Genomic DNA, 27,904 nt, shown 5'->3' on the forward strand with positions numbered 1-27,904 from the left:
CAGCTATCCTCCCGCCTCAGCCTCCCAGAAAGCTAGGATTACAGGTGTGATCGGCGCCTGGCCCAAGACAGGCTTGTATGTACTTCAGTATCTCCATTCCATCATCAATGAACTCAGAAACAGCAATTGTATTTTACCAGCTGTTAAACTTTTTGGAGAGTAAAGAAGAAAATATCAAGTGAATATGCAATTACAAGCATTAGTTTGAAATGTCAGTATTCCCTTGACACCTGGATCTCTTTTTCCTATTTCACTATCAGCTAAATCCCCCCAAAAGTTTATAATTTTATAATCAGGGCAACATGAGAAATTATTTGGAAAAACTAGTGACACTGTGCTTTATTTGAGAACAGAATAAAGAGCATGGCTAGAACTCTGCCTGGATGGTCCTTAACATTCTGCCCTAACCAGGGTATGATTAACTTTCCAACACTATTGGTGTACAGTTGAGTGCTGCTAACTTCTTAGAGAATTAGAAAAAAGTTGAAACAAATTCTAAAGAAGGAAAATGAGCTAGTTTTCTTTTTGTTCCTTTTAAAAATACTGCAAAATGTATAATGAAGACTGTACCCAGCAGCACCAAAAAGGCCATTTACAAGAAGAGTTTTTTTCTTCAACAGAATCCAATTGAAAGCATTGAGAAATTGTATCTTAGCTAAGAGCAGTTTACTAAGGAACAGGGCCAGATATCTAAGTGCCTAACTAGTATTTAAAGTTGTCAAAGGTTGGGGATGTGCAAATTTAGCAGCAAAAAGACTGTCTTGTTTTGCCTCAAGGGAAAGTGATAGTGGTCAGAGGGGCCAGTTCCAAGGGCTGGTCCAGGGGAGGCTGCTGGTCTTGGTACTCTGCCACGTGCCCATTCCGGTGGTGACCATACTCGAACTTGATCCGCAGCTCGCCAATCTTGGATTGGGGAAGGATATCTGGGATCCACTCAATGATGAAAGGTGTTGGCTCCTTTTGATCTGGGGAAGTGTTGCCTAAAGAGAAAAAAAGGAACACTATTAGTACAATTCCATCTGACTCAAATGAGTGTTCCTAACAGCAAGAAGCTTCACTTATAACAGGGACTGCTCAGCTTTGATAATCAGAAGGCTGTGTAGGGTTTGCAAATTCAGTGGTAATTGGAGTATCAGATTTCTTTGTCATCATGAAGTTAAAACATATATTTAATAATTTTAGGTCTGTCTTACTGATGCTGCAGGTTACAGTGACAATTGGATGGCAAATATGAAACAAAAAAATTCAGATTCAATAACTTCTACCTGCCAGCCAAAAGATTGAAGGCTTTCAGGAGAAAAGTGAAAAAAAGGCCAGGCGAAGTGGCTTATACTTGTAATCCTAGCACTTTGAGGGGCTGAGACAGGAGAATTGCTGGAGGCCAGGAGTTTGAGACCTATGTTTCAAAAAAAAATTCTTTTTTTCTAAATTGGCCAGGCATGATGGCACACAACTGTAGTCCCAGCTACTCAGGAGGCTGAGGTGAAAGGTTTGCTTGAGCCTAGGCGTTGGAGGTTACAGTAAGCTATGATTGTGCCATTGCATTCTAGCCTGGGTGACAGAGCAAGACCCTGTCTCAAAAAAAAAAAAAGAAAAAAACAAAAATTTTAAAAATATGTAAATATAAGAAAACAAGAAGGATAGAGGAGGCTGGGTGCGGTGGCTCACGCCTGTAATCCTAGCACTCTGGGAGGCCAAGGCGGGTGGATGGTTTGAGCTCAGGAGTTCGAGACCAGCCTGAGCAAGAGCGAGACCCTGTCTCTACTAAAAATAGAAAGAAATGATCTGGACAACTAAAAAATATATAGAAAAAACTAGCCGGGCATGGTGGCACATGCCTGTAGTCCCAGCTACTCAGGAGGCTGAGGCAGGAGGATTGCTTGAGCCCAGGAGTTTGAGGTTGCTGTGAGCTAAGCTGATGCCACGGCACTCTAGCCCCAGGCAACAGAGTGAGACTCTGTCTCAAAAAAAAAAAGCTTCAGCCAACTGCAAATTTTAGTTTAGTTTAGTTTTTGAGACAGGGTCATGTTTTGTCACCCAGGCTACAGGGCAGTGGCATGATTGTAGCTCACTGCAACCTCAAACTCCTGGGCTCATGCAATCCTTCTGCCTCAGCCTCCCAAGTAGCTGGGACTACACAACTGGAAATTTTAAATACAAAATATAGAGGACACAGAGAAGCTAAATTATAATTATAGATGATTTAGATAGTGACAATAATAAGAATCTTAAATGTTATCAAACATTAACTAAAAAAATTAACTGAGTATTTCATTTTATTTTAAGACTCTTTATTTGGAGTCTTGCTCTGCCACTGAGGCTGGAGTGCAGTGGCATGACAGCTCACTGCAGCCTTGAACTGGCCTCAAGCGATCCTCCTATCTAGGCCTCTGAAAGTGCTGGGATTACAGGAGTGAGCCACCATGCCCAGCCTGAGGATTCCATTTTAAAAGCTATAAAAATAAAACAATTCAAAGAATATATTAGGAAAAATTTTAAAAGAGAAGAAATTATAATAGACAAAAGCAGAACATAATTTAAAACAGAAATTTAGAACCAATAAATAATATAAGAGCCAATTCTTTAATTTGAAAGAGACCATAAAACAGGCAAAATTCAAGTAGAGTATATATTAATAACTACAGATTTAGAGTAGATTTCTAGAGTTATAAGACTGTCATCTATACTTAAAATTATGAAGATATACACAAATTTTACATGAAAATGGATGAGTTTTAGAGAAAATATGAACTATTAAAATTCAAAACTGACTCAAGGAAAGATAGAAACCATGAATACAAGATGAGTAAGTTTTTAAAGAACTGCCTGCAAGAAAGGGTTAGATTCAGAGAATAAATTCTTTCAAACATTCAAGGAACAGATTTTATTTCCTAAACTATTTAATTTGATCCAAAGCCTTTCAAAATCATTTTCTATATAACTGTTACCAAAACCCAGAAAAGACAGCCTCCAAAAAAAGAAACTGTAGGCAAGTTATCACCTATGAAGAGATAACCAAAATTCCTAAATATTAGGAAATAAAATACATGTATATATTAAAAGAAAAAAAAGATCAATCAGGATTTATCCTAGAAATGTAAGATTATGTCAATATTAGAAAGCTATTAATAAAATTCATGGCACTAATAGGTTAAAAAATTAGACTTCAAAGATAGTAAAAAGGCATTTCATAAAATTTAATATTAGTTTTTTTCTTCTGTAGGTATCAAAAAGATGTAATACTAGTTCCTGATAAAAATACTTATATCTTTATGATAATAAAAAAAATTTACCTGAAATCCATAACCAATGGCCCACTATTTAACAGTGAAACATAGAGCACATTCTATGAAATACTAATGATATTCCCCTTCAAAGTATTCACTGGTCAAAAAAAGTTTTGCAAACCTTAGGTTAAATAAAGTTCAATGGGTGCTTTTACTTCAAGAGCTTTTTAATATGCAAATTTATAGGATGAATTTCTAAGAGAGATAAATTATATTTAAGACACCACTCCCTACTCCATTTGCAACATTTTCAGAGATCTGAGTGTTTCTTAAGATGAGTGTTTTCATATGACAAAGTTTCTTTTCCTACCAAAAAGCATGATATGTAGCATTTCTCAAACTTACTTGACTATGACATGCTTTTTTCACAGAATACTTATCACTATCTTTTCTTCAAGATGGAGTTGGAAAATGCTACACTGGAGGAGTTTGTACTATAATCTGAAAAGATAAGCATGGCCACTAGCTTTTATTCATTGTTACTCTTGAAATCCAAGCTAATTTAACAAGAAAAAAACAAACATATAAATGTTTGATAGGAAACAAAATGATCATTATTTTGCAGGTGATATCACTGATTTCTGAGACACTGCAGGGAAACAGCTGATTTATGATATTACTGCTAGGACTTCATTAAGGGTGCTGATTGGATAGTAAATATATGAAAACCAGGAGCTTTCCATATACTGGCAATAAAAAGTTAGAAACATGATAGAAATCTCATTCACAAGAGCAGCAAAAAATTATAGTATAGCTAAGAAAATATTCATAAGAACTTGACAAAATAATCATACATTCTAAATTTCTCCTGGAAGAATAAATGCACAATTAGAGAAATGAAGGGGGCCCACAAGATGGATCGCAAAGCTAAAGTAATAAACTATGATGGCATGCATTCATTCATTCAAGAAGTCTTTACTGAGTACCTATTATGAACCAGGCGCTCTGCCATTTTGGGGTGCAGTAATGAACACCAGTGATACAGTGCACTGCTCTGGAAGGGTGTATACCTTAGTCATTGGAAAGACAGGTAGACAGGAGTGTACGCTCTGTAGTCCCAGCTCCACGACTTATACTTACTATCTGTGTAATCCTGGGCAGTTGGCTGTACCTATCTTCATTTCCATTTCTTTCTTTCTTTTCTTTCCTTCCTCCTTTCCTTCCCTTTCTCTTTCTTCCCTTTCCTTTCCCCTCTCCCTTTCCCTTCCCTTCCTCCTTCCCTCCCCTCCTTCCTTCTTAACAGGATCTCATTCTGTCATCCAGGCTTAAGCACAGTGGTAGTATAGTGGTATAGCTCACTGCAGCCTCAAATTTCTGGGCTCAAGCAATCCTCCTGCCTTAGCCTCCCAAGTAGCTGGGACTACATGCACATGCCTGGCTAATTTTTTAATTTTTTTGTAGAGACAGAGTCTCACTATGTTGCCCAGGCTGGTCTCAAACTCCTGGCCTCAAGTTATCCTCCCACCTCAGCCTCTCAGACTGTTGGTATTACAGGTGTGAGCCACCATGCCAGCCTTCAGCTGAGTTTCTTTGTCTGTAAATGGGGATCACAGAATCTACCTCTCAGTGGGTTGATGAGCATTAAATGAGTTAATGCATGTAAAGCATTTAAACTAATACCTGGCACAAAGTACCACAATTCATTAAGTGCTTCTTGTTATAGTTGTTGTTATTATGAAGAAATTATTATACAAATGCCCCAATTAAAAATAGACAAAGAAAAAGTAATTCATCAAATACAAATAATTAATATGGAAAGTTTCCCCTCATTAATTTAAGGGAATGCAAAGTAAAAGAATGAGATAAAATTTTTTGCTTATCATATCAACAAAGATTTAAAAAAGAGAAACTTTCATACATGGCTGGCAGGAATAAATTCTACGAATATTAACAATCTTCCTAAAGAGCAGTTAGACAAGAACAATCAAAAACCTTAAAAATGGACATAATCTGTGACCCTCCAATTTCATTTTCAGCAATTTATCCCAAAGACTATCCCTAACAAGATCCTAAATAAGTTACAAAATAAAGGCTATATTATCTAAAAGGAAGTTATTTCCAGCATTACTTTTTTTTCTTTTTTTAATTTTTTTTCTTTAAAGTGGCGTATGCTCTGTACAGCATTACTTTAATAAATAGCAAAAAGTTTGAAACAAATGGGATGGATTAGAGTATGGCACTGTAATTAATGAATTTTATACAGCTGTGAAAAATAACATTGTATTCCCAATAGCCAAAAGGTAGAAGCAACCCAAGTATCCATCACAGATGAATGGATAAACAAAAAGTGGAATATTATCTACAGTGGAATATTATTCAGCCTTAAAAAAGAAGGATATTTTGACACATGCTACAACATGGATGAACGTTGGAGACATTAAGTGAAATAAAGTAGGTACAAAACGACAAATATTGTTTGATTCTACTTGTTATGAGGCAGCTAGAGTAGTCAAATTCAGAGACAGAAAGTAGAATAGTGGTTGTCATAGGCTCGGGGAACACAAGAGTGGGGAGTTACCACTTAATGGGCACAGAGTTTCAGTTGAGGAAGATGTAAAGGTTTGGAATTGGATGGTGGTGGTGGCTGTACAACAGTGTGAATGTGCTTAGTGCCAGAGAACTGTGCACTTGAAAATGCTTAAAATGGTAAATTTTCTGTTATTTATATTTTACAACAATTTAAAAAAAGTTTAAAAATAACATTAAGAGGCAGGGCGCAGTGGCTCATACCTCTAATCCTAGCACTCTGGGAGGCCGAGGTGGGAAGATTGCTTGAGGTCAGGAGTTCAAGACCAGCCTGAGGAAGGGCAAGACTTCGTCTCTACTAAAAATAGAAAAAATTAGCCAGGCATGGTGGTGCGAATCTGTTGTCCCAGCTACTCGGGAGGCTGAGGCAGGAGGATCGCTTGAGCCCAGGAGTTGAGGTTGCAGTGAGCTATGATGATGCCACTGCACTCTAGCCCAGGCAACAGAGTGAGAGACTCTGTCTCAAAACAAAAACAAAAACCAGAAAAACACCACACAAAAATAACCATTAAGATAGACATGGATTCCAACTCTTAGGGAAATTGGTAAAAAAAAAAAAAGAAAGAAAGAAAGGTAGGTAGACATGGAAAGGAAAGCAGTTCATGATATATCATTAAGTAAAAAAAAGCAATGAAGTATGATCCCTTGTTTTGGAAACTCTTCATATACACAGAAAAGAATCTGAAAGGGCATATGCTAAAATATTAATGGTGATGTCACCCATGGAGGTGGGTGGGATTACAAGTGGTTTTTATTTTTTGTCCTTTATGCTCTATAATGAAATTTATGATTTCTCTATAATGAACATATACTACTTCTATAATTTTATTTTGAAAGCACTAGCTCAGTGAAACAAAATACTTTATCCCATGATTGCCTTTACAAGATGAATCAATGTGTCCTTGTTTAAAGTCAAGATCCAAAGCCTGGGACAGTATACTGTATATAAGCTGACCCTCAAAAGAAGATGCACTGTTGAAATTCACTTACCAACTTTGAGAAAAGTTTTTAGTTCCAAGGGTCGTAGCACTGGCTGTTTCTCTATACGACCATAGGTTTCTGCTATGCTCTCTACTTCCACTTTAGGGCATTTAAACAGCTCATAAGTCCCATCTCGGTTCTGGATAAAGCTACGAGTGATTTCCAAGGGCATCTGGACACCAAGGTATTACCAAGAAAGGTGAGAAAGGGAAAACTTTCAAAGTAGATAAATACTTGGATGACAACAGATCTTTTATTACTCTTTCTTGTTAAGCACATTCAAATTAATTACAACTTTCCCATTTTTCAAGTAAATCCTGCCAACAAACCTGTCTTTTGTCCCTTACAAAATTCATTTATGGCTTTTGTTTTGTCTCTATAACTTTCATTTCAACCCTGATGAACCATATGCCAGCTGAACCTCTAACATCTTCATGGCTACACAACTGCTACTGGCACAAACTTGCTCTAAAATCAGTTTTATTCCTTCCCCTACTGCTTTGCTAGCAGCATTCTTCTCCTGAGTACTCTGTCAAAAGCACCTACAGCTCACCTCACATCCAGTATGCTTCACTCTGTCCTTGGAACTGAGCCAGAGAGAACTTGAACTGAATTCTGTGGTGACCCAGAGCCAGTTATCAAACTTCTCAGAGCCTGTTTTCTCATCTGCAAAATGCAGTTAATACCAGTGCATGGCTGGGAGGTTAAATGAGGTGATGTAGGTAAATAATGCCCAACAGACAGAAGCTCAACGATCACTGGCTCTCTTCCCCACTTGCTTTTGCTCTGGGCTACTTCAGTGCCTCCCTGAACGCCACCTGTTCCGGGGCTAGAAGCTGCCTCTGTGACATCTTGCATTTAAAGGAGTTCCACAAGTGTCTTAAGTGTCAACATAGGCCTTTTCTAGGGTTCACATGTAAGTTCTGTAGTTTACCGAACAACTTGTTTTTTTTCCTGAACATAACAATGCCTTGCAATTAAGCTAATCTTAATGCATCAAATCACATTATGGTGAATTTTCCACACTATACCATTTCTGTAGGAAGGAAAAATCTTTCTCAAATTTTCAGGCTCTGCTTGAACAAAATGTCTAAAAATATCTAATGGTATCCTGATACAAGATAATAATTATGGGTCATTTTTCTAATGAGAACAAAATTGCAGTTTGGGGAGGAGAGTTTAATTGTGCTGGAGCCACTGACTTCACAAATAGTAAATCATCTCAAATTATTTATATACTTTTTAGCTGCCTGCCAATCAAATCTAAGGCTCATCATAGTTACTAGGGGATTATTACTTATTGTAATTTACAAGAAAAATCCTCCCTGTTTTCTGATCCTTTGGGATCAGAAAAAGCATACTCTAAGATATTTTTCAAGCCATAGGGGATACCCATCAAAATCAGAATCAGAACTATCAGCCATGGATATTTCTGAATAATATCTTAGTATGAAAAAAAAAAAACAACTCTCTTTGGCATCTGTAACACAAGGAACTAGTGCAAAAATACTCCCTGTACTTGTTTCCCTCTCTTCTACCTTAGAACTATTTTAGAAATAAATGCTTACCTCGGGGGTATCTAAGATTTGTTTAACTTGCAGGATATTAGTGATATGCCAGGTATACTTGGAAAAGGTTCCCAGTGGCAAGGCATCTTTCCGAACAAAAGCTTCAACGTAAAAAAGCGACAAAATTAGACTACCAAAAAACATTTTCTTTCGCTGTATTTGTTACTCAATTTCTAGAGAGTTCAGTGTAGTGCTATTATTTCCTTATAGAATCTCAGCACTTTAAAAAAGGAATTCTATGGGCAAACATATAATAGGGCTTGGCAGAAATGTGATAAACCAACTGATAAAAATATAGATAATTAATATGTTGATTATCTAAGGCTTTGTGCTCCAAGTATGTGATGAGAAGTCCTAACCCTGAAAATTCACCTGGATTTTTTCCAAACATAATTCTCTAAGGTCAAGAAATCACTATTCCTAAGGAAAAATCCCGTACCTGTGGTAGAGTTGGGGAGCCGTTTTTTTGCACTTCCTATTGATATCCTCTGTTGCAGGGCATCGAAAAAGGATTGAGGAATATGGAACACCAGTGGCTCTGGTTTGCCTATGGGAAATAAGAAGAAATGCATTTAAAGAAACTCAGTGGACTTTCTCACGTGCAGGGAGAGATGGAAGAAAAGGAATTGCAGGGCAGTAATAACTAAGTATACCACTGAGGTTTCTTTATACAGAAGCAAAAAGAACACTTTAATTGACTTTTCTGAGCCAAGCGCTGTCACCAGCCCTAATCCTGATCCCTTGCAGTCATAAAAAAACACAGTGGACCCTTGTCATCACCAAGTATAACTTTCCAAATCCCCAATTTTGTAAACACCACCATAGCATTTTCCCCTTAAAGGGCAAATGAAATAAGACTCGATGAGAACAATGAGGCCCAGTAGAGGAGAAGCTTGCCTGGTGCCTTCACGTGATCCACGCCTGCTCGCTATGCACAGGCACTCGCTACTCACGTTCCAGTCTAAGCATACCACTAGGATGGTCAGCACCACGACTGCCCAGGGACTGCAAAGTCAGGACACGACTTAGCCAATGAGCATCAGTCTTCTTCTCTAAATATCATCTCCAGGCAAGTAAAATATTTGAAAATACTTAACAAATCTCTTAAAGAAACTTATAAAACATTAAGTCAACAAAAAGATAGTTCATACTCCTCATTTGTATAGTGGTTGGTGAAAGAAAAAAAAGAGAGAGTTCATGGGAGGGGTCAAGTGAGTTCAGAGTTTTCCTTAAAATTTCTGCCCATGGGGCTAGCCTCAGCAGAGGGAAAACATTCAGAACCAAATGGACAAACACCTAACTTTTACCTGCCTGGATACAAATGAAACAATGTCTCTTAAAGAAATATTCTCTCTCTTTCTTTTTTAAAATAGAGACAGGGGTCTCACTTTATCACCTGGCTGTTCTCAAACTCCTGGCTTCAAGCGATCCTTCTGCCTCAGCTTCCTAAGTAACTAGGACTACAGGAGCAAGCCATGATGCCCAGCTAAGACAGACTCTTAAGACAGTTCAGATGCCTTTTTTTTTTTTTTTTTGAGACAGAGTCTCACTCTGTTGCCCGGGCTAGAGTGCCATAGTGTCAGCTTAGCTCACAGCAACCTCAAACTCCTGGGCTCAAGCAATCCTCCTGCCTCAGCCTCCCGGGTAGCTGGGACTACAGGCATGCGCCACCATGCCCGGCTAATTTTTTATATATATATATTTTAGTTGTCCAGCTAATTTTCTTTCTATTTTTAGTAGAGATGGGGGTCTCGCTCTTGCTCAGGCTGGTCTCGAACTCCTGAGCTCAAACGATCCACCCGCCTCAGCCTCCCAGAGTGCTAGGATTACAGGTGTGAGCCACGATGCTCGGCCGAGATGCCTTTTTGAAACAAAGCTTAAGCCAAGAAAGAAAAATAAAAATGAAAGCTTTTCTAGAATTCTATAAAAAGACTTTACATCCTTCCCATTGATTTTGCCTACTTTATTGAATGCAGAATGTCAATGACAAAACTATCACTGCTTTTTAGCCACTAAAATATTAATATCTGGGTATGTTAAAGAAGTCACCACACACAGCAATTTTAAGATTTTTCATCTTGAAAGTACATTACAGCTTACATTACAGGGATCATTACAGCTTTCAAAGTGCTAATTCATTACAACTCAGCTGACAGGATGCTAGAGTTTAGGTTTAAGAATTAGTCTTGAAAAACCCTCATAAAAGACACAGACTCACAGTCCAGGAGAGGCTGGACTTGGACAAAGTGGTAGTAATGGTGACTTGGACAAAAGTGGTAGTAATGGAGATGGTGAGAGGGGGTTAACTTGGGTGGAAGGTGGTACGGTAATGGGGTGCAGGGGGACCACAGCGTATACCTTACGGTATTGTCAATGTTCGATTTTCTGTCTGGAAGGTGAATTAATAGGTATGTATATTATTATTTCAAATAATAAATAAAATGTAAAAAGAAAAAAAAAACTATTGATTCTCTCTTTGTAACCCTCCTTAGCTTATTCTGTTGTTCTTCCAAAAAGTAATTTCTAAAGTTTTATTTAGTTTGCATTAATATCTAAACAAGTATTTCAAGACCTCTATGCTTGTCCCTTTCCTCAGCAGGAAGCTCTACCTGTTCTAATCCTTCAAAACTCACCTCCTGCCACTGAGTGTCTGCCAGTAGGCTATTATTCAGTTAAGCACAGTTTATTTTTTAAAGGATATTCACAAGCTGGGATATATTCAGCAAAGCACATCCAGATGGTATGAGGAGTGTGTGAAGAACCTGAAATGGATCACTTGGAAAAGAGAGGAACTGTCAAGCGGGGCTGTAGGTTTGTGTGTGTGCAGTGGCAGCGACTGGAAACAGGAACAGACCTATTCCACGTGGCTAGAGCACAGAACTAGAACCAACAGAAAGCATGACAGGCAAACATTTCCACTTAGCAGGAGGAAGACGTTCCTCACAGCTATGACAGTCCAACAATGTTATAAGCTGCCTCAAAAAGCAGTGAGCTCCTCATCACTGGACAAAGCCTGGAAAGCCATCCAGCATGGATGCTTTTAAGGCAACAGGTAAGGACCAGCTGGATGGTCCAACTGTGAAGTTGCTGAGGTTCCATGAGACTATACCAAATCACACCCAAGTCCAGCCTGTGTGCTCCAATCTTCCATAGCATGTCTATGTCATTTTATATAACTATCATAGTCTCACATGTTTACATTTTCTCTAAGCTTTTTTTCCCTTTGCTTTGAAGTTTGAGGGTTAAAATGAAAGCTTTGGTATCTCCCTCACCATACACGCCCCCCCCCCACACAAATCAGGCTATCTATCTTTACTTATTATTTTCTGTTTTTTCTCTTCTATCCCTAAAATGATTTTGCTGGTCCTTCATTTTAATTATATGATTATTCCTTTCTTTCAACTTAGATTTCTACTTTCTTGTGGCCCAGTGCTCTCTGGACTAAAGTATAATTACTCTTCCTGCCAAAACAGAGTAGAACTATAGCATAGTTAACTTAATATCATCTATTTTCCACAAGAGCCCAGTTGGACAACTAATACTTACCATCAAACTGATAGTGCATGGTTTGATGGATGCGTTCTGTGACGCTGGCCAACCAGTCTTGGAAGGATAAGGTCACTTGTGCCTCATCTAATAGCTGACCACAGGCTAGGAAAAGAAAAAAAAATGCCTCTTCAGTAACCTTTCTTTTCTTACAGAATAAACAGTTAATTGAAGTTAAAGAGTTTATACAGAAAAATAAGAACATGAAGCTGAAATTCAAAGAAGGTAGATAAAATAAGTGAAATAGAATATTCTGGGACTTTTTTTTTTTTTTTTTTTTTGAGACAGAGTCTCACTCTGTTGCCTGGGCTAGAGTGAGTGCCGTGGCATCAGCCTAGCTCACAGCAACCTCAAACTCCTGGGCTCAAACGATCCTACTGCCTCAGCCTCCCGAGTAGCTGGGACTACAGGCATGCACCACCATGCCTGGCTAATTTTTTCTATATATATATTTTAGTTGTCCAGATAATTTCTTTCTATTTTTAGTAGAGACGGGGGTCTCGCTCTTGCTCAGGCTGGTCTTGAACTCCTGACCTCGAGTGATCCACCCGCCTCGGCCTCCCAGAGTGCTAGGATTACAGGTGTGAGCCACCGCGCCCGGCCGATTCTGGGACTTCTTTAAAAAAGAATCCACTTAGAAAATAAGAAATGAGAAGTACTTAGAGACTAATAGGTTTAAGATTATAAACCATGGAAAGTTAGCAGCTTTTTAACACTAAACTGCATATTCAAGAATGATCCTTTATAATGGCTGTTTTAGAGACCTATAAATTAGTTCTATTCATGATGAATATGTATCTATATGCCCCAAATCCTCTCAATAATGAAGGTATTTGTTTCATATCAAGGTTGAGCACAAACAGATAAGACTGAGTGATGCATTCATGGTGGGTTTCTATGATACCTTTACACTTAAAATCTAAAACCTTATATTCAGAAATGCAAACTGAATGAAAATTCACTTTTAAATAAAAAATGAAAGAGTGAAATCTTGCAGCCCTGGAGTAAATAACCGAGAAATACAGTAATAGTGGTGAAATTTAATGGGGCCAGAATTTAGAGTTGGGAGTCAAGAGGTTGCAGGACATAGCACCCCCATCCTCACTGAGTGACCAGGGTCCATGTCTCAACTTCCTCTTCTCTAAAATGAGGGTATAAATCTCTGGATGATCTCCAAATTCAAAAGCTTTCCACAGATCCAGCATTCTATTTTTTTTTTAATTTTCTTTATTTATTCACTTATTTTTTTTCTTATTCCAGAAAAGAACATATTCTATTCCTTCTCTAAAAATGTCTCCACGTGTCTGAAGTATCACCTTTTAATAGACAGGTAAACAGTGCCATAACTACTATTCATTCGAAACTAAAATTACAGGTACAAGCATACAGTGATAATTTGGATTGAAGCTATTCTCTTTTTTCTTTGCACCAAAGGAAATGATGAAAAAATGTTCAAAATTTTCTGATACTGTTGATCTGTTTATTTTTTTTAAATATCCTCTTTATTTTTATTATCTTTTTTACCTGGCAGATTCAAGTTGAAAGATCTGTTTATTTTTTGACCTTCCTAAAACACTTTTCCTAGAATGTATAAGTTCTTAATGAATTAATTAATTAATATTCAGTCTTGTATTATTCTCTAATTATGTATTGGTCTTGCCTTCAAAACCAGAGTAGGTGGGTAGGAATGATGTACAGTCTTTAATCAGCCAACCATATTATAAGGCCAACCATATCATAGCAAATGTTCAATAAATACTGCCAGCATTGAACTAAACTATTCTTTATACAATTTATAAGGAGAGTTAAGAAAATGTTGATTCCCAAATGTACAAGCTTAATTATTCTGAGTAGAAAAGTGATATATTTCAATATAAAAGTCATGCTAAAATTAAATCATTCTGTCTCATAAAATCAGAAAAATAGCCATGCTATTGCTTTACGATATGTTTTCAAACTTCACTGACTTTGGAGAACAGACTATATTAATCTTTCTCAACAAATATCTATCACTGCATAATTGTAAAATACATTTTTTCTGCAACTTTGAATCTCCATACCAACTGCACATGGGTAACAAGCAATAAAAGGAACACATTCTGCAAAATACCTGCTGCCAAAACATGTCAGTAATTTTTTATTTAAAGACATAATTTAATGTTTTGTTTCTTTTTTGGGTTTTTTTTTTAAGGCAATTAGAAATTAAGGCTTTTTTTTTTCTTGACACACTCTGTCGCCCAGGCTGGAGTACAGTGGCATCAGCCTAGCTCATTGCAACCTCAAACACCTGGGGTCAAGCGATCCTCCTGTCTCAGCCTCCCAAGTAGCTGGGACTACAGGCATGTGCCACCACATCCAGCTAATTTTTCTATTTTTTAAGTAGAGGTGGGGTCTCGCTCTTGCTCAGGCTGGTCTTGAATTTCAGAGCTCAAGTAATCCTCCCGCCTCCGCCTCCCAGAATGCTAGGATTAAAGGCATAAGCCACCGCATCCAGCCCCTCTAAGACATTTTTAATGTAGTTTCTGGAGATAATTGTACATTCACACACAGTTCTAAGACATATAAAGCTTATATAACCCTTCACCCAGATTCACCCAAAAGTAACATTTTGTAAAACTATAGTACAACATCACAATCAGGAAAATGACATGGCTACAATCCAGTGACCTTATTCAGATTTCACCAGTTTTATGCACTCGTGTGTGGTGTGCATGCATATAGTTTTATGCAATTTTAGGACATGTGTAGACTTATGTGATTATACCCATAGCCAAAACACAAAACAGTTCCATCACAAGATTCTCTTGTACTACCCTTTTATTGTTGCTGTAACTTCCCTCCAAACTCCTCCCTAACCCTGGCAACTACTAATAGGTTCTCCATCTCTATGACATTTTCATATAATTTAGCTTGGAGCATGATTTGAAACTGATGGGACAGGAAAGACCTCAGCCTCATTGCCTGCTAGAGTTTATATTAGCACTTTTTGGGGGAGAACATGAAACATTTCTTTTGATTATACTTCTTCTGGCTCCTTTAGAATGACTTTCCAAACCACTGTAGCCTATTCTAGGGAAGGGAAACTTACCTTGCCTTTTTAATGAAGAAGCAACCACAGGCTTTTTCAGGCCACTTTTCCTTAGATTACTGCTCACTGCATCTTGAGGCAATAGTGAACTGTTCATCTGTGCACCTAAACCACAAATCATTCCAGTGTTTAATAATATGTCTGCAGAACATAAATTGATTTGACATTAATTTCTAAAGACTCTAAAACATATAAACAGTCTTTGCTAATTTCTAGGTTAGTTTCACAGTTTTTAGAAGGAATTATCATTAGCCTTTATACATAAAATTTTAACTCGCTTATCCTCCTTACAGGAAACTGAGGGGAATAAACAGAAGTGAAAGGAAGACAAAAGTTCACCCATTACTCCCACCTCTCAGAAAATCATGATTAACATTCTGGTGAGCTGTCTTCCATTTTCTTCCACATGAATAGTTTGTTTTGGTGGTTTTGTGATTTTCAGTAGCTGTGATTATGCTATGGTTGCCAGATTTAGCAAAAAAAAAAAATTTCTTTTTTTTCTTTTTTGAGACCGAGTCTCACTCTGTTGCCCAGGCTAGAGTGCCACGGCGTCAGCCTAGCTCACAGCAACTTGAAACTCCTGGGCTCAAGTGATCCTCCTGCCTCAGCCTCCTAAGTAGCTGGGACTACAGGCATGCACCACCGTGCCTGGCTAATTTTTTTCTATATATTTTTTAGTTGTTTAGCTAATTTCTATTTTTAGTAGAGATGGGGGTCTCGCTCTTGCTCAGGCTGGTCTCGAATTCTTGAGCTCAAACAATCCACCCGCCTTGGCCTCCCAGAGTACTAGGATTACAGGTGTGAGCCACCGCGCCCGGCCTAAAAATTTCTTTTTAATTTCAGATAAACAACAAATAATTTGTTAGTATAAGTGTATTCCAAATATTGCATGGGAGATGATTATACTAAAAGTTATTTGTTATTTATCTGAAATTCAAGTTTAATTGACCATTCTATACTTTATCTGGCTATCCAAGTGATTTAAACATTTTCCCCAATTTTTTTTTTTTTTTTTGAGACAGTGTCTCACTCTGTCACCTGGACTAGAGTGCATTGGTGTCATTATAGTTCACTGCAACCTCAAATTCCTGGGCTCAATTGATCCTCCTGCCTCAGCCTCCCAAGTAGCTGGGACTTCAGGTGTATGCCACCACACCCAGCTAATTTTTTCTATTTTTGGTAGAGACGGGGGTCTTGTTCTTGCTCAGACTGGTCTCAAACTCCTGGCCTCAAGCGATCCTCCTGCCTCAGCCTCCCAGAGTGCTAGGATTATAGGTGTGAGCCACTGAGCCTGGCTGAACATTTTCCCAAATTCTTTATAATCATTTTTAATGGCCGTCTAACATTGTATGGTAAAGTGGCTTGACCAGGATTCATTTTACTATCCCCAGTCGTTGGACCTTAGTTGTTTCTAATTTTTCAATATTATAAATAATCATAAAATGAATTATCTCTGGACAAAATGTTTTTTCTATACCAAAGATTATTTCCTTAAAAAAGATTATTTAGAAGTGAGATTACTGGGGCTGGGTGCCATGGCTCATGCCAATAATCCCAGCATTTTGGGAGGCTGAGTTGGGAGGATCCCTTGAGCCTAGGAGTCTGAGGCTACAGTGAGCTATGATCATACCACTGCACTCCAGCAAGGGTGACAGAGATGTAAGGTAAGGGTAAGGGTAAGGGTAGGGGTACGGATAGGGAAAGGTAAGGTAAGGTAAGAAGCAGGATTATTGAGTCAAAGGCTAAGAACTGCTTTTTAGAATAAGTAAACATTTAACAACAATCTCTGTTCTGTATTGCTGCCAGAATTGCTTCCCTAAAGCACAGAAATGACAATGTCACTTTGTTTCTCCATCTTTCTTCAACTTCCCAACACCAAACTCTTGTGCATGACCACCTGGCATGCCTCCATATTCCCTACTGGCAGGACCATTTTAAGGTTCTTAACAGGTAGTGCAAGCTACTTACAAATCGTTATAGCAACTTACACTGCACTAGCCATGCTGGAGAGCCCAGATTTCACCTTTGCCTTTGGTCTTATTATTTAAAAAAAATCTTTGCTAATTTGGTGGCAAAAGGTATCTAGTTTTAATTTTTCATTTCTAAAATGTTTACATTTCTCTGTTTACTAATTAGTTTGGAGTTTGGTCCACATGTGTGGACCAGTTAATATTTTCATTTAGAGTCTAGACAGACACTTGATACCTACTAGCATACTTCACCATTTTCATATTGATTTATATGAGTCCTTAAGTGACACTGGTATTAAGTATTTGAATTTAAAAATATGTATGTGTGTGTATCTCCACATACTGAAAATGCAAACAATAACCTATATTCTTAAATTAGTGTGGGGAATGTAACTAACCATTGTCACAAGTTTTTTATAAACCACTATGGATGAAAATGTCATAATACTGTCCTAAGGCAGATTAAGGTATAAGATTAATTTGAATGTTTAAGAGATGGACACACATATACAATAAATGTGGAGTTTGGTTGGATCTTATTTTTGGCCAACAGAACCACTTTTAGCTTGACTTGACAAAGAATCATCAGTAAAGCCTTAGGGAAAAAAAAGCCTAAAGAACAAAAGCTATTTCTTGTAATTGCTGAGATTCTGTGAAAGACATAAAACACAGTAAAACCATCACTAAAGACAACACCATTAAACCAACCAACCAGCCAACCAGCCTCTCACCAGATGCTTCATCCTTTTTCCTCTTCTTTGGCTTAGAGGCAGTAGACTCACAAGCTGATACTGTTGGTTCTGAATGGCAACCTAACTGGGGCACAATAATCTCTTTAAGACCTAAAAAACAAAAGATTTCTAAATTACTAATGTTATCTAAAACTATGGAAAATTACTATCAAAAAATTAATTTATAAAAATACATATCCCCAACACAAATTATGGAGTGACTGCCTTCTTTGAAAAAAGTTCATTTAAAGCTAAGGCACAGACCGGGCATGGTGGCTCACGCCTGTAATCCTAGCACTCTGGGAGGCCGAGGGGAAGGATTGCTCAAGCTCAGGAGTTCAAGACCAGCCTAAGCAAGAGTAAGACCCTGTCTCTACTAAAAATAGAAAGAAATTAGCTGGACAACTAAAAATATATAGAAAAAACTAGCCGGGCATGGTGGCGCATACCTGTAGTCCCAGCTACATGGGAGGCTGAGGCAGAAGGATTGCTTGAGCCCAGGAGTTTGAGGTTGCTGTGAGCTAGCCTGACGCGATGGCACTCTAGCCCAGGCCACAGAGCAAGACTCTGTCTCCAAAAAAAAAAAGCTAAGGCACAGTGGCAGTAGTCCCAGCTACTCAGGAGGCTGAGGTGGAAAGATCCTTTGAGCCCAGGAGTTTGAGGCCAGCCTGGGCAACCTAGTAAGGTCATGTCTTTTTTTTTTTTTTTTGAGATAGAGTCTTGCTCTGTTGCCCAGGCTAGAGTGCCATGATGTCAGCCTAGCTCACAGCAACTTGAAACTCCTGGGCTCAAGCAATCCTCCTGCTTCAGCCTCCCAAGTACCTGGGACTTCAGGCGTGTGCCACCATGCCCAGCTAATTTTTTCTATTTTTGAGAGAGATGGGGGTCTTGCTCTTGCTCGGGCTGGTCTCAAACTCCTGGCCTCAACCGATCCTCCCGCCTCAGCCTCCTAGAGTGCTAGGATTACACGGTACCTAACCAAGACCATGTCTCTTAAAAAAAAAAAAAAAGTTATTTTAAAAAACTCTCCAAAACGTGTGCCTTGAAAAAGGATGTGCAGAGTAATGTAAAACAAAAAGTTGGGAACTGCTACCAGCTAAAGATCACTGAAAAATAAAAAGTGTCTACAAGATAAAAATATGTTAACAACAAAAGACTTGATGAAGAAACTTTTAAAAGTCTTCTTTTGAGCAAGATGCTAGTTTTCGGCAGGGGAAGGTGGCTCACACCCGTAATCCTAGCACTCTGGGAGGCCGAGGCGGGAGGATCGCTCAAGGTCAGCCTGAGCAAGAGCGAGACCCCATCTCTACTAAAAAATAGAAAGAAATTAACCGGATAACTAAAAATATATAAAAAAAGTTAGCCGGGCATGGTGGTGCATGCCTGTAGTCCCAGTTACTCGGGAGGCTGAGGCAGAAGGATCACTTGAGCCCAGGAGTTTGAGGTTGCTGTGAGCTAGGCTGATGCCACGACACTCTAGCCTAGGCAACAGAGCGAGATTCTGTCTCAAAAAAAAAAAAAAAAAAAAAAAAAAAAAGATGCTACTTTTCCTCATCGTCAAAGATAAGAAGCAAGCAAACTAGAATAAAAGAATTTTTTTGTTCATTCTTTGTTTTTATTAACATAGGGCATCTGTGGAATAGTAAAAAAAAAAAAAAAAAAAAATCAAAGTAGAGCTAGCTAACTTTGCTAGATTATCTCAATAAAGTGGCCATGTCTCTTGGTCATGAATTTCAACCAACCAACCAAGCATTATGCAAATGTGCTAACTGGGATTGAAAAAAGGAATGCTTGTCACATGAATTATCCAGCAACTGCTTCTGATGGTTGCTAGGACAGTCTCCAAATGCATCAGTGGAACTCTTTCATTGCCATTTTAGAAAAACAGAGTAACTGTGTCAACCACACCACCTACCGCTGGAATCAAAATTTAGGAAGTCTGAGAATTCCTGAGCCAATGTCTCGTCACTGGCAAAGGCACAGATGCAAGCAAAGAAATGAATGCATCTCTGGGCTGCCTCGTCCTTGGAGGCATTCAACTTGTGGGATTTCAGAGTCTGGCAGGAGCAGAAGAAGCGGCGCTCAGGCAAGCTTTTGGCACTGATTTTCTGCACAAAAGATGTATGCAAATACCCCAAACTGTGCTTCTGGCTTGCCTTGCATTTCACCACCAAGATGTTTTTAGTAATCCTCTGTACTAGGGGACCTGTGGGTTCCGTGGCCAACTGCCAGATGGTCTGTTTGGTTTCTGGGGAAGCCTGCATTGCATTTAGGACCGAGCTCTTCAAGGTCAGAGGCGTGGCCTCTGCCTGGCAGTTCACTGCCAGCTTAATGTGCTGGCATTGGTTTTCCACAACACCTTGGGTGGCAGCCTTCAGGCATGAGGGGACATAGCACCGCCCAGAGCTCAGCTGAGTGATGATGGTCCCATCCACTGTCTGGATCGTTGTCTCCGAAACACCCAGCTCCACAAAGCATCGGTAATCAGGGCCCCGGTCTCTTTGCCGCACTGAGTAGACCTGCAGATCGGAGCCTGTGATGATTTTGACAGCTTCAACACTAGGCTGCTTCCGTGCACCGTATCGGAATATGGTTCCACATGTCTTGTTCTTACAGCTCAGTCCCCGGGTTCCATTGTATGTGCCACATCGGGGACACTTTCTGATTCCCCTCAATGTGGCCTTCCCCAAGTCAGATAAGAAAGCTGGGACTTTAGTCCTCAGAGAGTTTGATTCCATTTTTTCACAGGCCCTACAACAGGCAATAAGCTCATCAGCATGAGTAGGCACTCAAACACATATACAAAGTTCAAATCACTTCTAATATTCAGTACAGAAAGTGAAATGTAAAGAAGCTATCCATCATTTTTAAACTGTACCACAAAACAACATAAATTTAAACTCTCAAACAAAATAAAAGTGAAGGAAACTCTGCCTTCCATATCTCTCTATATTTAAAAAAATCCTAGTGTAACAAGAAAAGCATTTCTCCAGTTTTAACCCTGTTCTATACAATAGCCGAAGTTAGTTAACCTAATCTTTATGGGCATAGATGTTTAAATTTAGCAGGGACTGGAGAACAGGAAAGATGAGTTCCTTACCTTCTACCATTCCCCACAAAACCCAGCAAAATCCTACCTGTACCAGCTGCCAGGGCATCTGGAAAACAGTGCTATCTGAATTCATAAGACCTAAAAGGTGTTTCATTAGTCTCTGATGATCAGAGAGGCCAGGTGAAGACATAATCACTTGCAGAGTAAATGATACTGCTCAGCCTGCAGTCTTCTGAAGTCTGAACACTGTGGTGTAACAATGCAGACATTCTGCTCCCTCCTTCTTGACCATCCAATGGCAAAGCTCCTGCCCAATGTTCCACAAAGAAGATTCCCACCGCCCTGACTGGAGATCTCGGCAGACTATAAGTAAAACAAGAAAAAATATTACAGTTATACAAAGACAGGATGATCCTTTCCTCTTAGAAATCAAACAGAACAGGAATCTAAGTCTTTCACAATTATTGGAGAAATATTTGACAGACATTTTTATGAAAACAGTTAAGTGTTTTACACTTCCAACTGCAAGAGGGTAAAACAGTGCTAATGTCATTACAGAGGGTTGTCAAGAACACCTAGAGCCATGCTATATACCTGGTCACTCGTCCTTCATAAAAGTCATACACTGCATTTTTAGAGTGCTTTATGCTTTTCAAAGTAGTTTCACATTATTACATTTGAATTTTACAATATTAGTATCTTATTTAAACCAAACAACTGTTCTAGAGATGAAAATAAAGAAGTTGGCTGGGCACAGTGGCTCACACTTGTAAGTCCCAGCACTTTGGGAGGCTGAGGCGGGAGGATTACTTGAGGCCAGGAGTTCAAGACCAGCCTGAGCAACATGGTGAGAACCCTTCTATATAAAAAAAATTTTTTTAAGTAACTGGGTGTGGTGACATTCACCTATAGTCCTAGCTACTAGAGAGACTGAGACAGGAGGATTGCTTGAGCCAGGGAATTTGAGGTTGCGGTGAGCTATGATCTCCCACTGCACTCCAGCCCTGGAGACAGAGCAACAACACCCTGTCTCAAAAAAGAAAAAAACAACAGTTAAATAGCTTGCCCGAGGTCACCTAGAAAAATCAGAAATGCAATTTCCACTAACCCACAGAATCTAAGAAGGGTGTGAATCTCTACTTAAGATTTTCCCCCAATATTTTATTATGAAAAATTTCAAACATTTAGAAAAATAGAATTATACAGTGAACCCTCCCATATACTCACCCACTAGATGTTATAATTAACATTTTCCTTTATCTGCTTTATCACATCTATTTATCCATCCTTCTCTCCATCCATCAATCCCTTTGTGGGTATCAGTTCAGCATGCATATCACTAGCTAAAGTTCATTTTGTTTTTGAGACAGAGTCTCCGTCTGTTGTCCAGGCTAGAGTGTCGTGGCATCAGCCTAGCTCACTGCAACCTCAAACTCCTGGACTCAAGCAATCCTCCTGCCTCAGCCTCCCCAGTAGCTGGAAATACAGACCCACACCACTATACCTGGCTAATTTTTTCTATTTTTAGTAGAGACGGGGTCTCGCCCTTGCTCAGACTGGTCTCAAACTCCTGAGCTCAAGCGATCAACCTGCTCAGCCTCCCAGGGTGTTAGGATTACAGGTGTGAGCCATCTCACCTGGCCTAAAGTTCATTTTTAAAAAAAAATTTTTCTAGAGACAAGGTCTTGTTCTGTCACACAGGCTGGAGTGCAGTAGCATGATCATAGTTCACTGCAACCTCAAACTCCTGCGCTCAAGTGATCCTCCCATTCTGGCCTCTTAAGTAGCTAGAACAATGGGTAGGCACCACCATGCTGGGCTAGGTTTTTTTTTTATTAGAGACGAGGTCTCGCTCTTGCTCAGGCTGGTCTCGAACTCTTGAGCTCAAATGATTCACCTGCCTCGGCCTCCCAGAGTGCTAGGATTACAGGCGTGAGCCACCGTGCCCAGCCAACGCGGGGCTAATTTTTAAAAAATTTTTTGTAGGGACAGGGTCTTGCTATGTTACCCAGGCTGGTCTGAACTCCTGTCCTCAAGAATCCTCCTGGCTTGGCCTCCCAGGGTGCTGGGATTACAGGCATGAACTACTGTGTCCAGCCCAAGTTCATTATTATTCATTTATTTATTATTATTGTTTTTTTTGAGACAGAGTCTCACTGTCACCTGGGCCAGAGTGCAGTGGTGTCATCATAGCTCGCTGCAACCTCAAACTCCTGGGCTCAAACAATCCTCCTGCCTCAGCCTCCTGAGGAGCTGGGACTACTGGTGCTCACCACCATGCCTGGCTAATTTATTCTGTTTTTAGTTGCCCAGCTATTTTTTTCTATTTTTTTAGTAGAGACGGGGGTCTTGCTTTTGCTCAGAGCAAGAACTCCTGACCTCAAGGGTTCATCCCCCCTTGGCCTCCCAGAGTACTAGGATTACCCACATGAGCCACGCGCCCAACCCATTTTTTTTTTTTTTTTTTTTACAATTAAATGTGGGTTTTCCTACTGGGATCTAGTGGGTGGAAATCAGGGTTGCTGCTAAACATTCTATTAATATAATGCATAGGATAGTGCCCACAACAAAGAATTATTCAGGCCTAAATATTCAGGTAGAGAAACCTTGGCACTATAGATCTTCACAAAACTTTATTTACGCAGTGGATGCTCAGCAAATATTATAGTTGGGGATTAGTTCATAACACCAATGAAAATATGGGCATTTTTAGACTTTTTATTTGTACTTTCCAGTTTGTTAATCAGTGGGCTACAGAAGATATAGAGGGAAAATATTTTATCAAGACCATCCCTTGGGGCCGGGCGCGGTGGCTCACGCCTGTAATCCTAGCACTCTGGGAGGCCGAAGCAGGAGGATTGCTTGAGGTCAGGAGTTCGAGACCAACCTGAGCAAGAGTGAGACCCTGTCTCTACTAAAAATAGAAAGAAATGATCTGGACAGCTAAAAATATATAGAAAAAATTAGCCGGGCATGGTGGCACATGCCTGTAGCCCTAGCTACCCGGGAGGCTTAGGCAGTAGGAGTGCTTGAGCCCAGAAGTCTGAGGTTGCTGGGAGCTAGGCTGATGCCATGGCATTCTAGCCCAGACAACATAGTCTCAAAACAAAAACAAAAACAAAACATGTCTCCAGATAATGACAAATGTTCTCTGGGGACAAAATCACCCCAGTAAAAAAACACTGATCTAGAGACATTAGCTCATTCACACAGCCTTTCTTTCCCCTCTGCTCAATGAATTTCTTTGGTAAGTATTCTCATTCAGCCAAATGAAAATTCTTAGGTTCTTAGGAGAATGAAGTTCCAAATCAAAGGATGGAGGATTTACTTTGCCCTTTACCACAAATTATCTGTGACCAAGTCCTTTAATTCTGAGCTTTAAGGTTTTTTTTCACTTGCAAAATGAAATACATAGTGTGTGTGTGTGTGTGTATAAAAAATATAATTTACACATATGAAAGAGCTTAACAAAAAATTAATTTTAAAAATTATGTTGATGATGATTTAACATATCATTAAAGTGGAAAAAACCTACTTCTGCTCATTAGGGGAGGAATTGGTTTGCCAGCTTTTTGTGTTCAAGCCTTAATGTGCTGTATAGCTTTAGCATCATCATGGGAATTCCATTCTTTCAGTTTATATTTTCTTTTAATTTTTTAAATTATGCCCTGTAGAGGGTAATTTGTTAGTATCTTTCAAAATTACAAATGTATATTAATTTCTTAAAAATACATTTAATTTTGTAATAATTTTAGAAAATTTATTTTAAAAATTTATAAAAATTTAGCTCTTATAGAAAAGTTACAAAAACAGCATAGAGTTCCTGTCTACCTTTCACTGAGCTTCCCCAAATGTTAAAATCTTACATAACTATGGGACATTTGTGGAAAATTAGGTTTTTTTAAAATTTTTATTTTATTTATTATTATTGTTTTAGAGATGGGGGTGTTTTGCTATGTTGCCAAGGCTGGACTTGAACTCCTGGGCTCAAGGGATCCTTCAGCCTCAGCCTCCCAAGTAGCTGAGTGAGACTACAGGTGTGCACCACCATGCCTGGCTAAAAAATAAGATTTTGGTATATTTGGCATATAATTGGTATAATACTATTAATTCTACTACAGATTTTGTTTGGGTTTTACCAGTTTTCCACTAATGCTCTTTGTAAAAAAAGAATAAACTTTTTATTTTAGAATAATTTTGGATTTTCAGAGAAGTTGCAGACAGAACTGAGAATTCCCAGACACTCCTCACTTAGTTTCATCTAATGTTAACATTATATATTACCATGGGGCATTTTTCAAAACTAAGAAACATTATTATTAACTAAGCTCCAGAGTTTGTCCTTTTTTTCTGTTCTAGGATCCAATCCAAGATACCACATTACATTTAATCATCATGTCTCTTTAGCCTCCTCAGATCTGTAAGTTTGTCTTTCCTTGTTTTTCATAATCTTGACAGTTTTGAAGAGTAAGGTATTTTATAAAATGTCCTTCAAATTGGGCTTGTCTAATATTTTCTCTGCATATCTTTTTGACCCAGGAATTCCACTAATAGGAATTTATCTTACAGATAGACTTCTGCATGTGTGCAATGAGGGAAGCATAAGGCTACTCACTGAAGCATTTTTGTAACAGCAAAACATTAGAAACAACCTAAAGGTCCTCAAGAAGGAACTGGTTAATTGTGGTATATTTACATAATGGAATATTTTTCAAAAAATAAAATACATCTGTTAAAAAATAAAGGCTGCCAGGCACGGTGGCTCACGCCTGTAATCCTAGTACTCTGGGAGGCTGAGGTGGGTGGATCGTTTGAGCTCAGGAGTTCGAGACCAACCTCACCAAGAGCGAGACCCCGTCTCTACTAAAAATAGAAAGAAATTAGCCAAACAACTAAAAAATATATATACAAAAAAATTAGCCGGGCATGGTGGTGCATGCCTGTAGTCCCAGCTACTCGGGAGGCTGAGGCAGAAGGATCACCTGAGCCCAGGAGTTTGAGGTTGCTGTGAGCTAGGCTGACGCCACGGCACTCACTCTAGCCCGGGCAACAGAGTGAGACTCTGTCTCAATCAATCAATCAATCAATCAATCAATAAATAAATATAAATAAAAATAAATAAAGGCTGAGGAAGTTCTTTATGTATTGATCTTTAAGCTATGTTAAATGGAAAAGCAAGGTGCAAAACAGCATTTATAATATATACTGTCAACTGTGTGTAAAAGGAATGGGCTTGTGGAGGGAGTGGAGTCCAGTCTCTCTTTCCTACTGTAAGATGCCTTGCAGTGGTTCTCAAAAAAAAAAAAATATATATATAAAAAAAAAAAGGAAAGTGGGAACAAATATATATATATATATATATATATGTACGTGTGTGTGTATATATATGTATATATTGGCTTATAAATGAAATACAAATGTTTTAAAAATCTCTAAAAGGATAAACTAATAAGAATAGTTACCTTATTACTATGAGAAAAATAAACAAATCCACTAGAAAAATGGGCAAAGGACGTGAAAAGACAGCTATGAAAAAGAAATAAGAAAATAATTTTAAATGTGTGAAAAGATACTCAACCTTATAAGCAAAAGGCAAATTAAAACAAAATAATACTTTGGTAAAGTGACAAAAAAGGAATGTTTTCACTGTGTTATATGAGGAAATGGAGAAACAGGCACTCTACATTGTTGGTGGGAGTGTAAGCTGCAACACTCTTTGAAGGGATGTAAATAAATGTAAAACACATATTTTGACTTGTACTTCTAAGATTTCATGAATTATATTTTCACATTTGCACCAAGTATGTACAGGGATACTTACTGCTAAGTTGTCCATAACTGCACAAGGACAGAAATAGTTTAAGAGCTCATCAGTAGAGAGCTAGATGAATTATGGCATAACCACACAACATGCTACTATAAAGCCATTAAAAAGAATCAGGCACATCTATACATATTTATAAGGAACAAGTATCAAAATGTATTCCGGAGTGAAAAAAGGTATAGTATTTTATGTGTAATATGCTACTCTTGGTTTTATAATAAAAAGACATAAGAAGATATATATACATAGAGTATGTCTGCGGTCTCAGAAGACTTGGGACTCAGGAAATAATTAATAGAGGGTGGGTGGGAGGCTTACATTTCACTGTTTGGTACTATTTGAATTTTAAAACATGTACTAATATCACTTATTAGAGTTTCTCTATTGAAAGCAAATACAAACAATTAACATGATTTGTAAAGAAACTGTATTTGAAGCCCCTGTGGATAGTTTCTTCTTGGCAAGTTTACAAATCAGCCTCCTCAACATAAGGCTGTAAAGGGACTGGTGTTGGAAGAGTTAACCCACGAAAGCTCCCTGGAAGTGGTGGCTTTCACTCAGGTACTATTTGGCTGTAGATCTATATAGTTTGGTGGCTGCTGCTTAGTGCTTGTGAAGCACAGTTAAGTGAAGAGAACAAATGATCATGAATAAAAAAATAAAACTAGTCGAGTACACTCCGTGTTATGTCCTTTGTATGCATTCACTCATGTATTGCTCACAAGATCCTGTGAAGGATATACTATTTTACCCATCTTAAAGATAAGGAAACTGTGGCTCAGATTTGACGAAAGTGTCACAGCCAGCAGGTATCTAACGTGAGCACTGCCTCGAAACAGCGGAGAAAGGCCGGTAAAGCCTAATGGACAGGCGTCCGTCCTCCCGCCTCCAAGGTGCGCACCTCCCGGTCGGCTTCCGGACCTGCTTCCCGGCATCCTCCCCGCGCAAAAGCTCACTTCCGGTCCTAGGTAGGCCCAAGCAGAAGCATCACCTCGCTGGCATCCTACTCCTCGGATACGCTCTCTGCCGGGATCCCCAGCTCTACAACACTGTCCCACCGCCGCCCCGGTCCTCTCTCAGCACGGCCCCCTTACCTGCCCTGCGCCCCCCAGCGGGCCCCAGGGCCCCTCGCTGATGACCGCCCTCACCTCTTCTCTCTTCGCTTGCCGCGGCCTTTTACAAACGCGGCCAAGCTGTTCGCTGTAACAACAGTAGTTATTGGTCAGAGCCGCCCACGCGCGGCAAGTGCACGCCCATTTGCGTTCGCGTTGTCCCATGGGAGTTGTAGTTTCCTCCTGGAGGCCGCTGAGCACCGCGGAGGATGCGGTGGC

The 27,904-nt window shown here is 39.1% G+C and overlaps 1 protein-coding gene across 3 annotated transcripts; it reads right to left on the reverse strand.

Annotated features, from left to right (window-relative positions):
* Positions 1-316: 316 nt before the first annotated feature.
* Positions 317-27,820, reverse strand: C4H2orf42 (chromosome 4 C2orf42 homolog). 3 transcript variants are annotated; one of them, XM_045549787.1, is made up of 10 exons: positions 27,722-27,820; positions 20,835-21,112; positions 19,613-20,448; positions 17,698-17,808; positions 14,997-15,101; positions 11,909-12,013; positions 8,802-8,909; positions 8,363-8,463; positions 6,804-6,966; positions 317-980 (listed from the first exon to the last, which is right to left on the reverse strand). In XM_045549787.1, exons 3-10 carry the CDS (start codon positions 20,433-20,435, stop codon positions 772-774), a joined length of 1,725 nt encoding a protein of 574 aa, XP_045405743.1. In that variant the 5' UTR covers positions 20,436-20,448; positions 20,835-21,112; positions 27,722-27,820; the 3' UTR covers positions 317-771. The 3 variants fall into 3 exon arrangements, with proteins under 3 accessions (XP_045405743.1, XP_045405742.1, XP_045405744.1); XM_045549786.1 differs by having other exon boundaries at positions 27,668-27,775; XM_045549788.1 differs by lacking the exons at positions 6,804-6,966; positions 8,363-8,463 and having other exon boundaries at positions 27,668-27,767.
* Between the last annotated feature and the right edge of the window lie 84 nt (positions 27,821-27,904).

This window comes from Lemur catta, chromosome 4 (assembly GCF_020740605.2).
Source record: "Lemur catta isolate mLemCat1 chromosome 4, mLemCat1.pri, whole genome shotgun sequence".
Taxonomy (NCBI): domain Eukaryota; kingdom Metazoa; phylum Chordata; class Mammalia; order Primates; family Lemuridae; genus Lemur; species Lemur catta.